A 15559-nucleotide genomic window follows, 5' to 3' on the forward strand; every position below is an offset into this window, starting at 1 on the left:
GTTCTTTCAGTTCCTCATGATAAATGTGCACTAGATGCTTGGATTCAGAGACCTGCTGATGAATGTAATTTGCAGATAGTCTGTAGGCGGAGGAAGTGGATGATGTGGTTTCTTTACAAATCAGGCGATGAGGAGGATGCAGATGAAATTATGAGAGTGTCAGACTGATATGATATGGATGTATGTGTATTTGGTGAGGCAATATTCCACAACACGTGTCTTTTACTTAACATTTTCTTGTGATATTTTCAGGACATCCTTAAACGAGTCAGGAATGGCAGACACTTCCCAGTACCATATTCTGAGACCCTTCCGCGCTGCACCTCCACTACTTTCAAAAGGCTCCAGTTGAAGTTACACAAGCTTTTTAACGGTAGTGTTTTTTATAATAATATCATTTTTTTTAGTAATAGATTAATAAGATGCATGTCTATATTATTAACAGGAGAAACACTCTTGAGACCCCGGCTTATTATACCTGTGGCCTTTGAAATTAGTCGTGGTGAGAGAGCAAAGTGTTTCTGTATGTTACACTCACATCCTGACTGAAACACACACCAATATTTATTTTTTGTATTAGATCAAACAGGTAGCAATAGTAAATACCGCGTGTTACAATACATATCAGTTTCTTTCTAAGCTACCATGTCACATACCTCAATTAGTAACAATGCTGCTGGGGTGGACTTGTCTATCCATCCATCACGTGTCGAAGAGAACACAACTGTCAGATTGTCACAGTTACTCCTCAGTTAACCTCACAGTTGCCTAGTGACCACAGCAGCCGTCTATGCTCTCCTGTCATTCCTACTCCACACTGGCCGCAGGAAACAACTGATGAGGCAGTCCTAGGCGTGTTAATAAAAAGATATAATGCTACTGAGTACATAAAATATTCTCTGATTAGACTATCTAATGCTGGCGCGCAAGTTAAAGCATTTATGCAAGCTGGCGGGCCTGACACACGAGTCTGCACACTCCACACGAGAGAAGAGAATGTGTAGAATTTGTTTAACTTTAAAATGAAGGATAAATTAACATGGTTTCACTTCATTAACCGAAACAATGAAATTTCCTTATCACATGTAATTGGTTGTGAGGTAGTGTATGTGTGTGTGTGTGTGTGTGCGCGCTCGTGTGACTGGAGGCGCCGTGAGAGTGAGTGTGGGAGAGAGAGATGTTCCACGGCGGCGTAACAAAACTAGCCCGACATGCCGCGTTAAGGATACATTTGGGAAGGGAGGGATTGAGAGCGAGGGCTTCTAGAGGCGGTTGTGGTGGTGCTTCTTGTTCTTGAGGCGGTGCTCGTGCAGTTTGTCCAGGAGGTCGTCGAACAAGTCCTCCAGAAACTCTTCGTCCTCCTCCTCGTTGATCAAGAACTCCTCGTCGTCCAGGTCCCCGTCGTAATCCAGGTCGTTGAGGGCCAGCAGCTCCTGGTCCAGCAAGTCCTGCTGCTGCTGCTTCTTCTTGGTGGCCTTGGGGGTGGTGATGTCCGTCGGCGACGTGCACACCCAGCTGCCCACCGCGCAGATGCTGCATGTAGAGATAGATAGATAGATATACATAGATGGACACATAGATCAATTGATTTATTGATAGGTACATGGGTAAATACATAGATATTGACCATAAGTACTGCACATCATTAAAAAAAAAAGAAAAAAAAGAAATACTTATAAAAGGTAAATTTTTTCATAATGTAACACACACACACACACACACACACACACACACACACACACACACACACACACACACACACACACACACACACACACACACACTGATAAATTCCGGAACTCCCTGCCTGCTTCTGTATTTCCCGCTACTTATGACTTGCATTCTTTCAAGAGAGAGGTTTCAAGATATTTGTCCTTCAGTTTTGGAGAATTCTTTTGACCATTTCCTTTAGGGAGTGGCACCTCAATGGGCATTTTTTTCCAAGGTTTTCTAGCCCTAAGCCAGTGCCCCTCTTCCCTTCCCCCCAACACACCACTTCTAGCAACTATAACATTGGACACTTTACATTCGGTTGTGTGATTACTTATCCTAAAATCCCTTCCCCAGTGTGTAGTGTGAGGCACGTGTACACCACACACGTGAAGTACTGCACGGATACTCACCAGTGGCTGCCGTCCACCTGCACGTCCTCGCCATCCACGTACTTCTTGCCTTCAAGGGAGCAGCCTGCCAACACGAGAAGAAAGAAAAGATGAAAAGAAGAAAATAAGTACACTTCCTGAAAAAAAGTGTAATGTAACCTAGACAATACGTTAAACATTATCTTATTGTTGGCATGAAAATAAAGAAGCGAGCGTTCCCAGCCCTTTCACTCCCTCTCTCATAAGACTTACGGAATACAGTAACAGCATCACCCCCTTCCTCCCATTTCCCCAGGCCGCAAAGTGTGCGACAGGGGACGTCCTCACTACCACAGGGGACATGAGATACAAAATCCTCGCTGGGGAAAGCTTCAAGTGAAATGAGACGCGGAGGTTGACTCGAAAACTGATCCTTCCAAGAGATGAGAAAAACACTCCCCAGCTGTTACGTGAATCCTGCGCAGGGGGGAGGAAGAGGAGGAGGAGGAGGAGGAGGAGGAGGAGGAGGATGTGGTGGTGGTGAAAGGGATAGAAAAAGTAGAGGGAGCAGGTTTTATAGTCACTCTTTTGAAGGAGGAGGAAGATAAGTAATAGGAAGAAGATGAGGAGATACAGAAGGAGGAGGAGGTTTTATACTCATACTTCTGAAGGAGGGAGAAAATTAACAGGAGGAGGAGGAGGAGGAGGAGAAAAAGAAGAAGGAATACGAGGACGAGGAGATGAGAGATGGAGAAGAAGAAAGCTCACAATTCTGAAGGAGGAAGAAAATTAACAAGAGGATGAGGAAATAAGAGGTGGAGAAGGAGAAAGCTTTATACTTGTAATTCTGAAGGAGGAGGAGGAGGAGGAGGAGGAGGAGGAGGAGGATGAGGAGGAGGATGAGGAGGAGGAGGAGGAGGAGGTACAATACTCACGTTTCTGTGGAGGACGGTAGCCTGGGGTGAAGATAGTGGTGAATTCCTCAAAGTCCAGCCTCCAGTCCCTGCTTGTGTCGCCCATGTCCACGATGGCGTCCACACACAGAGCCCTGACACACACACACACACACACACACACACACACACACACACACACACACACACGTCATTGTTATTACTTTGCCAGCAGTAAATCAGAAGTGTTTTATGTATCAATACTTTCCCCTATCCCTTAATATTTTCTCTCAGCATCTTCTTTTAGTATTTTATCTTGTTTTGACTATCTTACATTACTTTATATTACATTCCATAGGTTAACTTATCACAAACAGCCTCATAAGGGCCAACGAATCTTCTATCTGTTCTTCCTTTCTTTGTGTTCCCTTGCATTCCCACTGAGTTACAAAGACACGCAGGGCACAGCGGAACTAGCAGTCCTCACGAGGCTGGCCTAATACTACTAAGAAAGGTATACCTGGTCAGCTCGCGGTCCTGGTTGGGTCGCGCCATGAACACTGTGTCAGAGGTGCAGTTCAGCGTCTCGTCAGAATCCAAGTAGTTGTCCTTATTCTTGTCGCAAGTGTAGAAGCGGCCCCAGAGGCTCTCCCTGAAGGTCATGCCGTCCACGTGCCACGGCTGGGAGCTCAGGGTGTCCCGCCACTTCTTGCCTACCAGCAGCAGGTAGGCGTCGCGCTGGGAGCTGTAGCACACGGCTGGGGAGGCGAGGAGATGGTTACTGGTTGATGGTTGTAGAGAAAACGATATTGCATGAATCTTGTCCGTGAAGGAAGATGAAAAGAGACTGTGGAGAGGCCGAGGAAAGTTCATGATATTGCTTGATTCTAACAGTAACAAAGACAATGATATTACGTGAGTATCCACTGAAAGAAGATGAAGAGGAGGCGAAGTAGGAGGAGGAGGAAGTGTTGAGGAGAAGTCGAGAAAAGATAATAATTATTTGATTGATTCTAATTGCTAGTAATAAAGACAACGGTATGGCATGAGTCTACAGTGAAAGAGGAAATGAGGAGAGGCTGAAGAAAGTTGATGATATTGAATGGTTCTGACTGTAACAAAGAAAACCATACCACATAAGTCTGTCCGATGAAAGAAAACGAAAAAAAAAATGGACTGAAAGAAGAAAGAAGAAGAAAAAAGACGAGGAGAGGTAGAAGGAAAAACTGCTTATATTTTTTACCAGTAACACAAAACGATACGAGTCTGTCCTATAAAAGAAAACGAGGATGATAATGAGGAGGAGGAGGAGGAGGAGCATGGGGGACTATTCTTACCTGGGTCTTCTTTCTTGACGGCAGGTTTCCTCTTCTTGGTGAACTTGAGGGTCTTGCAGACGCCCTTGTGTGTCACCTTGATGTGGTTGCCCTGCAGAAACATCGCATGGATTAAATAGGACAACCAAACGGCAAAGAACTTTTATATCATAAGGACATAGACAAAAATAAGGGAACCTGCAAGAAGTCATTTGGCCCAAACATGATGGATCCTGCATAAAGCTTACCAACAACACTGCATGGCTGTTTGGGAACTAATTCTAACCCACCATGAGGAGAAAGAGGAGGAGGAGGAATACAAAGCAGCCTTACCGGTCTTAACTAGCCTAACCTAACCTAACGAGTCTATCTGTGTGATTATACTACCACTAAATATTCTCTGAGTTTAAATCCTCCAAACAAATGAAGTGAACCCAGGTAAACACCACTATTCAGTCACTCAAGCGCCACATTCACGCAACCATTCAAGCACCAAGAGTGACACATCAGATCGGCCTTCACTTCGCCACCAACGCACAGTGAGGCAGGCGTGGCGGTGCAGGTTGCAGTGGCTGTCATAGGTCCTGTCATCTGAGCCACACACGGGCTGGTAGCGGTCCGGGCAGGCGGCGACACACTGGCACTGTGCCGCCCCGCCCTCCACGATGCACTCCCGCCCAGCACGGCACTCCACGCTCCGGCACGGGTCGCCTGAGGAATGACGCGCTGAGTGAACAGGAGCGGAACACGCGTACAGACAATAGACGAGGAACAAAGAGAGCTGAGTATTGTGTTGTATGCGAAGATTATGAAGCCGTGAATACACTATGAGGTTTAAATGCAAGTAAAAAGGGCTTAAAGTATGAAGAAAGGGTGAAAACAGGTGACAATAAAGGAAACAGTGAGCTTGAAATAATGTTCTGTACAAGAGGAAATATATTAATGAAAAATATTTATGTATTATGTTGTATACGAAAATTAAATGATCATGAAGACACATAGATTCAAATGCAAGTAGGTAAAGGGATTGTTATTTAGACTGAGGTGTGATAGCAGGTGTAGATAGGTAAAAAAACATAACAAAGAAGACAATGAGGCTTAAGTTATGCTATACGCAGGATGAAGGATACTCTAGACTTAAGTATGATAAAAGATATATAAAATAATAAAGGAAAGAAGAGTTTTAGATAATATTCTGTGTGTGTGTGTGTGTGTGTGTGTGTGTGTGTGTGTGTGTGTGTGTGTGTGTGTGTGTGTGTGTGTGTGTGTGTGTGTGTGTGTGTGTGATGGTCAGTGCCCTCTCTCGCTCTCCTCTCCCTCTCTCCGCCTGCATATAACAAGCTGGGGAGAGGCGAACATTTCTGGAGAAAGTAAAATACACAAGTTCTCGAGTCTGCAACAGAAATGTCAAGTTGGGAGGACAGTGAAGTGGAGGAGGAGGAGGAGGAGGAGGAGGAGGAGGAGGAGGAGGAGGAGGAGGAGGAGGAGGAGGAGGAAGAGGAGGAGGAGGAGGAGAGGAAGAAGAAAAAGAACATAGGGATTTTTCTGTAGCATGCAAACTGACAATAAAGAAAACATATGATTCCTTCACTACTGTCATTCATTCCTCACACAACCCAAGCCGCGCAGTGGTACTTACGTCGGCCGCCGCTGATGTCGAGCTGGAAAGAGACAAAAACATAACCAAGATTAAACTTTGAAGACAAAAAAACTAAGAAGCAGAACGTAATTTCACGTTGACTTAATGACAAACTCTGAAGCAAAACAAAAAGGGAGAAAAAATATGAACAAATCTTTACGAAACACAAAACAAGATTAAACTTTGAAGACAAACTAAGAAGCAGAACGTAACTTTACACAAACAAACTTAATGAAAAACTCTGAAGCAAAACATGATTCACATAAAGAAAAGGAAAAGAAGGAAAAAAAAAATCTGGAGCGGATCTTGAATAAAGTAATTAGTGAAATATTTAATAGCCTTGATCTTTACTATCCTCCATCTCTTCTAAAATAGTATAGCTTGTTACAAACAGCCTCACCAGGGCCAACAAGTCAGATGCTGCTTGTTCTTCCTTACTGATTCTTTGTGTTTATGACCTTGCCCTGGGATGTGAATGGACAAAGGGAGAGGGAGGGGTAGAGGGAGAGGAGAGGGAGGCTGTGAATTCCTTGCCTGAGGGAGGAAAAGGAAGGAAAGGGGGAAATTTGAGGGTTGTTTGTCAGAGAGAGAGAGAGAGAGAGAGAGAGAGAGAGAGAGAGAGAGAGAGAGAGAGAGAGAGAGAGAGAGAGAGAGAGAGAGAGAGAGTTGGGGCAGGGAGATGATGCGAGGTTTCTTTGTGAGAGGGAAGGAAGAGGATAATTATGTAAGTGTTTTTGGGAAGGACGTGGGATTAGAAACTATTTGAGAGGGGGTGAGGAGGAGGAGGAGGAGGAGGAGGAGGAGGAGGAGGAGGAGGAGGAGGGGAAGAATCACCGCCCCTTCACTCGTTACAGCAAAACATGACTAACAATCCTCTCTTTTTCCCCTCGTCCTCTTCCTTCCTCCTCTTGTCCTCCCTCTTTCCTCCCTCTCTTCCCCTTCTTCCTCCAGTCATTCTCTCTCTCTCTCTTTCCCTGTTCTCTCCTTTCTCCCTCTCTCTTCCTCTCGTCCCTCTCTTCTCCCCTAGCCCTCTCCCTTCCTCTCCTCCCTCCCCTCGTCCTCTCTCTTCCACTCTCTTCCTCCTTGCCCTCTCCGCTCTTCCCCTCCCTTCCCCTATCCTCTCCTCTCCTCTCGCTTCTCCCCTCTCCCCGCTTCGCCCAGCTCGTGCCTCTGCTTGGGGCAGCTAGGGAGGTGAGGCGGGGGCGGGGCGAGGAGGGGCGGGGAGTGAAACGTGAGGTGAATACATCTTATCTCAACTCCCGCGTCTTGTGAACACTTGAGAAACGAGGGAGAGTGAGAGAGTGAGTGAGTGAGAGGAAAGTGACTGCGAGAGAGGGAGGGAGAGGGAGAGGGTGAGAAAGAGAGAGGGAGAGGTCTCGTGAGCGAAATGTTGGTGCATGAGCGATGAGAGAGAGGTGGTGGGTGCAGTGCAGGTGACTTCAACGAAACATTATGAAACTATCTTCACTACGGGAGGCTGACGTGGCGGGAGGAGGAGGAGGAGGAGGAGGAAGAAGAGGGAAAAGAGAGAAGAGAATGAGATTGCAAACGTAAAGAACAAGAGTAAGAGACGTAGACGAAAAGAAGGAAGACGAGAAAAAAAGAAGAAGAAGAAGAAGAAGAAGAAGAAGAAGAAGAAGAAGAAGAAGAAGAAGAAGAAGAAGAAGAAGAAGAAGAAGACGAAGAAGAAGAAAAAGAGAACGGAAAAGAGGGAAGTGAATGAGGTAGGAAGAATAAGAAACAAGAATAGAAGAGGAAATACATGAGGAAGAAGGAAGACGAGACGAAGAGGACGAAAGAAAAACGGAAGAAACAAGAAAAGGGGAGGAGGAAGAAGAAGAGATAAGAAAATCAGGTAGAAAAGATATAACAGGAAGGGAAAAAGAAGAAGCAAGATGATGAGGACGAAGAAAACGAGAGAAGAAAAGGAAGAAGGGAAAAGAGAAAATAATGAGATAGAGGAGACTTAAATAGCGTACCACGAGGGCAGAATAAGAAACAAAAGTAGAAAAGTAGATGAAAAACGAAAGCGAAGAAAAATGAAGGAAATAAATAAAGAAAACGACCTATATGGGAGGCTAACTGAGATAAAACGATAAAAAACGGCAATATATCATGAAAGAAGAATGAGTGACCAACGTTATGAGGCAAGGACGTGAGGCTGGAGGGCGGCGGCGGATAGAGGGCGCCACACGTGAACACCGCGAGGCTTTGGACAGCTGGCAACCCACAGTCAACAAAAAGGGCCCATATTTAGAAAAACACTTCCGCTCCACAGCTCTACTGCTTTCAAGAGGTTCCATAGTTGAAGTGACACGGATTTTTAAGTGTTTCTATGATTCTATGGACAGATTAAGGAGATTTCTACATTATTAACAGGAGGAACACTCTTGAGAATCTGGGTAATCGTCGCTGTGGCCTTGGAAAACAGCCGTGGTGACAGAGCAGAGCGTTCCTGAATGCAGGCCAAAATACGATGGTAAAAGGAAGGGAAAGTGAGAAGAGAGAAGCGGGGGGGGGGGGGGAATGAGAGAAAAGAGAGAACGGAGAGAGGGAAAAGAGAGAGAAAGGGAAAAGTCACACCAAGTAAAAACCTAAAAAAAAAAAAAAACTATGATATGAGAGGAATACACAATCAGGAAGAGGGAAGAGAGGGAGAAGTACGAGAGAGAGAGAGAGAGAGAGAGAGAGAGAGAGAGAGAGAGAGAGAGAGAGAGAGAGAGAGAGAAAGAGAGAGGAAGTCATGGAATTCACTGCATGGTAAGGAAATCCCGTAGAAAAAAAAAAAAAAAAACTCATAAAAGGCATCATACAGGAGAAATACGCAATCACAGGCCAAGTTATCGTACTGTACTTACCGCTGAGGCCGACACCACTGCCAGACATACGAATAACAGCCGCATCTGTGAAGAGACAAAGATAAGTATTATTAGTCAGCGTGTCACAGAGGCTGGGTGAGAGAAAGGAGTGACCATGTTCTGCAACACCTCTGAGCAGCACCTCGACTTTCAGTAGGCTCTAGTTGAAGTTACACGGGTTTCTGAGAGTGTTTTTACATTTCTAGTCACAGATTCATAAGATTTCTACATTATTAACAGGAGGAACAGTCTTGAGAACCCGGCTGGTCATCTCTGTGGCCTCTGAAAATACTGGAGGTGAGAGAGCAAAGCGTTTCTGAATACGTACCAAAGACAATGAAAAAAAAAAAAAAGAAGAAAAAGAGCAATAGTAATAAGAATATACCAGTAAACTTGCATTAGAGAATAATTAAGAAAGAGAGTAAGCATAAGATGTAGAGAAAGGCGGTAGTGAGAATATGTTAGTGACCTTATGTTCTTGAGCTTACATTGGTCATGGGGTCACGCGAGCTAAGTAAGGAGTCGGAGAAAGGCGGCAGTGGCGGGCGGGTGGAGAGTGACCTTGCTAATACTCATAAAGGAACCACGGAGGGGAAAACTGTGTGAATGAAGTGAAGGTGGGGACATTTGGAACACGGCCTTAATATACATGAGTAACAAAGGGGAAAATAGCGAGGGAAGGGCAGAGGGGAGTTATAGAGAGGAAAACAGTGTGAATGAAGGGGGAAATAGAGTGAAAGAAGGACAGAAAAGATTTATAGAGCGGGAAAAAACTCTACGAAAGGAGTACCTGTAGAAATATGAGCTTAGAAAATTAATGCACACGAATAAGAAAGAGAAAATAGTGTGAATGAATGAATAAAGGAAGGCACAGAGAGAAAACTAAATAAAACTAATATATAAGAGTAATAAAGGAAAAAAAAAAGTGTAAGGAAGGAAAAGAAGGGAAACTATAGAGTAAACACTATGAATGAAACAAAGGTGCAAATTGTGACATTCATCTCTGTACAGGAGCTACGGAAGTGTGTATGGGTGAGTCACAAAGGAGAGATGAACAAAGAGAACAAAAGGAGGTAAGGAAATGAGTGATGAGCAATTTGCGTTTTCATTCTGTCCTCAGTAATACAAATATTAATCGGTGAGTTTCTTTCCTACTCTTAGTCTTTATAAATGTGAGTTTCTTTCCTACTCTTAGTCTTTATAAATGTCAAGGTTTTTTTTTTTTTTTTTTTATTCTTATCTACTTCTATTTAATTTCTAAGCTTTAATCTTTTACTTTCTTCTTTTTTTCTTCTTTTAGGTCCGTGTTCTAGTTTTCATCCTTCATTTCATCCCAGTCTCAATTTTTACTTCGTTTCAAATTTTCACCTCAATCTATGTACCATATTTCAGTTTAAGCTTTCCACAAGGTACACTTTTTACTCAATTCCTACGTATAAGCTTTATCTACATTGCATTTTTCATCTTTCATCTCATCCCAGTTTCAGTTTCTACTTCTTTCAAAAATTTCGACCAAGTACGTACCATATTTCAGGTTAATCTTTCCACAAGTTACAATTTCTCCTCATTTCTACCTATAAGCTTCAATATTTTTTTTTATATTTTTACCTCATTCCAGCTTCAGTTTCAATTTCCTCCCTATTCTCACCTCCATCCACGTCCCATTTCTCACACTAATCTTCCCACAAGTCTCAATTTTGAACCCAAGCTCCATTCAAGTCTTGCATTTCACATCTCACCCTCCTGAAGCCACGCCAGCGCTCCCATGCTTGTGCCGGACTCTGCAATCATCCCATTCCACGCTTCCCGCCAGGTAACGAGACAGGAACCACCACGGCACGCCTTGCAGGTCCTCCACGGCACACCTCAAGATACCTCTCGCCTTAACAGAACACCCGAGACAGTAATGAAGCTAAGAACGTTAAATTTCAAGCGATCAAGGCGATAAATTAAATTTTTTTTGACCTTCCCACCCACGAGACCCTCTTATCTCACTTGCCTTGATAGTTACAAGCCTCAGAATAGTAAATTTCAATCGATCTGGGCGAGAAATTAATGTTTTTTTTTTACTTTCCCTGCCGCGACACCCTCATATCTACTCTGCTTTGATAGTTATGAGACTCAAAACACTAAATTTAAAGGTATCAAGGCGAGGAATTAGTGTTTCTTTGACCCTTTAAAGGCGTAGAAGTGAGCATGACTGTCCCCCCGCCTAGACGCCTCCTAGCCTCCCCTGCCCTGACAGAAATGAGCCTCAGAACACTAAACTTCAAGGCATCAAGGAGAGGAATCAGTGCTTTTCGACCTTCCTTGCAAGACGTAGTAGTGACCATGACTGTCTCTCCGCCTAGACGTCTCCTAGCCTCCCCTTGCCTTGCCCCTCTCACTCTCCCCTCTCCCCCATCCCACCGTCCCATCCACGCCCCCTCATCCACCTCCGGCTAGTCCACTCCGTCTCCTCCACAACTTTTCTTTGAGGCCCCGTTAAGGTTTGCAAATTAATCTACTTTACATGCTGCCTGGGGAGTGACTGAAGGAGACGTGACGGTTCCTGGAGAGATGTGAAGGTTTAAAGGGCGTGAGGGCAGGGGGAGAGTGAGGGAGGGAGTGAAGGAGAGGCACGAAGGGAGGAAGTAAGAGGAGTAGGTCACTGGAGTCCTGTGATGGAGTTTCAAGGTGACGGGACAAACTTTTCATCAGTTCTCCCTCTCTCTCTCTTTATCTCCATCTCTCTCCTCCCTTTTACTCACCTCCTCAAAAGGCTCGGAGGGAAAGGCCTGACTCACCTTACCTGTCTACCTGTAATTATGACGTGCACGCACAAACACACGCACGCACTTGCCGTTTTCCACCACAAGAACCTTTCACGCACCACAAGAACCTTTCAAAACTCTCCAAACACACGTAAAAATGCAAAATATCCAAATTAGATCCTTCTTTTGTCTTAGTTGTGCTGGAAACGAACTTTTTGAGGCAACTAACCGTGTGTACAGACGTGCGACAACCTTCCTTTACCAAAGCCGGCAGCCAACTGAGGTGTGTTCGAGAGGTGCACCTTGCTTCTCTCTCCCTCTCTCCGGCCCTGCCTCCCCCAAGCCTCCCTCGCGCCTCTCCTCCCTATGACCACACAACACTTGCCTCAGCCACTCTCAGTCCTTCACTCCTTCCGTCACCCAACCCGCTCTTCCTCTCTTCCTCCTCTTCCTGTCTCTGCTACTATGCTTCCTCCTCTTCTTCCCCTCTTCCTCCTCGTGTCTCTATGGTTGATTATGTATCTCTCTTACATGTGGGCCAATAATTCGTGTTTTTTTGGAGGTAAATTGAAGAGGTAATGTGGAAATCTCTCTGTTTTGTGGTGTTACCGTGACTGTGAAAACTCAGTGATTCTTTGAAGTTTGAGGTGTGTTGCGTGCGACAGTGTTAGTCAAGGTGGTGGGAAAGTGTCGTGAAGTAATGATCCTTGTGTTAGTTTGCTTGAAAATACCCGATATCTCGCTTTTTTGTGGAGAGAAAAAGTAAATTATTTGAACTAGCGATAAATTATAATCCTTACGACTGATGTTATTTCTAACGGAAAAAAAATTGAAGCAAAGTTAAATAAAGTAAATGAATAAATACATCAACTAATGAAATACAGAAATAAATAAACTGCACAATACTATCATCACCCCAGAATCCACCTTTCCATTTCCCGTTTTCCTTTGAAACAGAAAACGGGAAGTCACTTTACTCTCCTCCTTCCTCCTGTCGCCTCGCCAGCTGAGTTCTCCTGCAGGTGGCGGGTGGGGTATTTGGGTGTCAGGGAGGCAGGGGGAGGCAGGGGAGGATGTCTGCAAGGGCGTGAGTCACCCTGTTTACCTCTCTATGTCACCATCGGCGTCACATTTCCCCGCACGTGACTTGGCGATGTGACGGGTGTTTCGTTACATGAAGTGAGAAGGGGAGGGAAGGGAGACAGGGGACAGAAAGAAGGGGAGAAGGGAGGGAAGAGGTGAAGGAGAGGAAGGGAGAGGAAGGGAGGGAATGGAAGAGGAAGTGATATGGGAAAGAGAGGTGAGAATGGTTTCTTTATTAATATACTACTACTACTACTACTACTACTACTACTACTACTACTACTACTACTACTACTACCACTACTACTACTACTACTACCACTACTACTACTACTACTACTACTACTACTATTACTACCAGTACTACTATTTTGATGAAGAAGTGAGTGGTTTCTTTACTACTACTACTGCTACTACTACTACTACTACTACTACAACTCACATAGATAAGGACAGGAAACAAATCCAAATGTACTACAAATATATAATTCTATAAAAAAGAACACAATGATTACACCTTGCAACTCGTAACTATAAATAGGAACACTGAGGTAACACTAATAAACTCGTAACACAAGTAATACTAACACACACACACATTCTATAAAAAAGACACACACACACACACACATCAGAAAAATCGTACACATTGTGATATAAAACAACAAATCAATGAAAATATCTGAAAAAAAAAAATCTGCCAAAAATACTCAAAGTTTTAAAGGCAAACATGATAAAACAGTAACAAGAAGGAGGACACGAAAAAAATGACCCAACCTTGGAAGGAAATAAGGTGAAAAAACCGTCCTAGAATATAAACAAGGTCACAAGGTCATAGGGTCACTGGGCAGGCCACACAACTTGACCTAACTCAGAGAATGGAGAGAGGTATGGTCTGGGGAAGGGAGGAGGAGGAGGAGGAGGAGGAGGAGGAGGAGGAGGAGGAGGAGGAGAAAGAGGAGGAGGAGCACGTGCGGACACTCGGCGTAAACAGTGAGGGAGGGAAAGTAGGAGGGAAGGGGAAGGGAGAGAAGGAAGAGGAGAGAAAATGAAAGAGTGGTTTCTAAATTTATATATTTCTACTCGTTTACCGGGATGGAAGGAAGGAGATAGGAGAAGAGGAAAGGGAGAGGAGAGGGAGAGGAGAGGAAGAGGAAAGGGAGCGGAGAGGAGGAAGCGTCACACTCACATGTCGACAAAACGACCTTCTATCACACTCATAAACAAAAGAACATCATTACATCCACCGTCTCTTATTTCACCCTTAAGACACCATACACTACAGTCCCCCCGCCCCCAGCAGTCACGGTCACCAGTCCCGCAACACACCGCTCCTCTATTGTTTGTTGTGCTACGGGACTTGTTGTAACTGCACGGTGACTAGCACACGGCGTCCCGCAAGAAGTGGGGCTCAGTGCATTGCCCCGTATTCAGAAAAAAAAAGAAAAAAAAATCTTTGCTCTCTCATCATGAGTATTTTAAGGCCACAGAGACGATTAGCCGGGTTCTCAAAAGTGTCTCGCCGGTAAATAATGCAGAAACCGTAAAAAAAAAAAAAAAATAAATAAATAAAATAAATAAATAAATAGAAACATGATACTCCAACTACAGCCATTTGAAGTAGAGGAGGTGCAGTGCGGAAGTGTTACAGAATGAGTGAAGGCTGGGCTGCCACGTGCAGGACTGATGGCTTCTTGATGCTTCTCTTATGTTCTTACGTACTTATGCTTCCCTTGAAAACCTTTGGCATTCTGTTCAGAGTTTCCTTAGTACCTACGCGCGCGCTACTTACACACTTGGCAACGAGACATAGCAAAGAAAGGAACAACAAAAGCGCGCTATCTATATATATAAAAAAAAAAAAAAAAATCCCTTGACAATTCTACACACTATTTTGCTCTCCTCCCATGAGCTTCCTTGGCACCTCAGCGGGTACAGGTAAAAAGAGCAAGAAAGACCTGGACAATACAAATGTTATCTAAAAATCTTTCTAAATCTCCATGAACTTTTTCCTTGAACTTGATGACTTTCTAGGCTTAGTTAGGCAAAGGTTCCAGCAAAGGTGAGGCGATGTTGCGCTTCCCAGTTTTAAAGAAAGTTACTCTTGGTCATGGCGTGTGTGTTCCCTGCAGGACTGTCAGTGTGTAGAGCTTAGTGAAGCGAGAGGAGCAGTGTCTCGCCGTCTCCTCGCGGAAGCATCAAGGATCGTTACTTTCAGACTGGACTTTGCGAGGGAAATGAAAGTATCTTCGTACATTGACCGTTGTTTTGAAGACTTGGCGCTAACCTTATTTTGAACCAAGGTAGAAAAATAGATGAACAAGTAAAAAGAAGACTGTATACATGATACCTTATAACAATCAATCACTCTCAGGCTGGACTTCGCGAGGTTAATGAAAGTACCCTCGTATATTAACAGTCACTTTAGAAGACTTGTCGTTAACTTTACTTTGCTTTGAACGAAGGTAGAAGAAACAGATCAACAAATAAATAAAGAAAACTCTGTACATGATACATTATTATAACAGTCAATTTTCTTATGCCCATCACGCGGAAAATGAATAAATAAATAAACAAAACGATGAGGTTGAAAATTGTGATAAAAAATGTGCGACTATAAAATTGTGCTGACATAAATTGTTAACTACACACACACACACACACGCACACACACACACACACACACACACACACACACACACACACACACACACACACACACACACACACACACACACACACACAGCAAAACAACAACTATGTACATATATATATATATATATATATATATATATATATATATATATATATATATATATATATATATATATATATATATATATATATATAAAGTACTAAATCTTCCTCTTTATAAATCTAGCTCTAACTATAACTAAAATAAAGCACGTACATGTTACATTAAAGAGAAAAAAATA

General features: G+C 43.7%; 1 protein-coding gene across 1 annotated transcript; it reads right to left on the minus strand.

Moving 5' to 3' along the window:
• Positions 1-559: 559 nt before the first annotated feature.
• LOC135113541 (follistatin-related protein 1-like) lies at positions 560-11885 on the minus strand. The gene is made up of 9 exons (XM_064028792.1): positions 11770-11885; positions 8788-8832; positions 5930-5951; positions 4829-5001; positions 4312-4402; positions 3495-3732; positions 3017-3129; positions 2124-2187; positions 560-1533 (listed from the first exon to the last, which is right to left on the minus strand). The coding sequence occupies exons 2-9, from the start codon at positions 8830-8832 to the stop codon at positions 1263-1265; spliced, it is 1017 nt and encodes a 338-aa protein (XP_063884862.1). The 5' UTR covers positions 11770-11885; the 3' UTR covers positions 560-1262.
• Positions 11886-15559: the final 3674 nt, after the last annotated feature.

The sequence above is a fragment of the Scylla paramamosain genome, chromosome 26 (genome assembly GCF_035594125.1).
Source record: "Scylla paramamosain isolate STU-SP2022 chromosome 26, ASM3559412v1, whole genome shotgun sequence".
Taxonomy (NCBI): domain Eukaryota; kingdom Metazoa; phylum Arthropoda; class Malacostraca; order Decapoda; family Portunidae; genus Scylla; species Scylla paramamosain.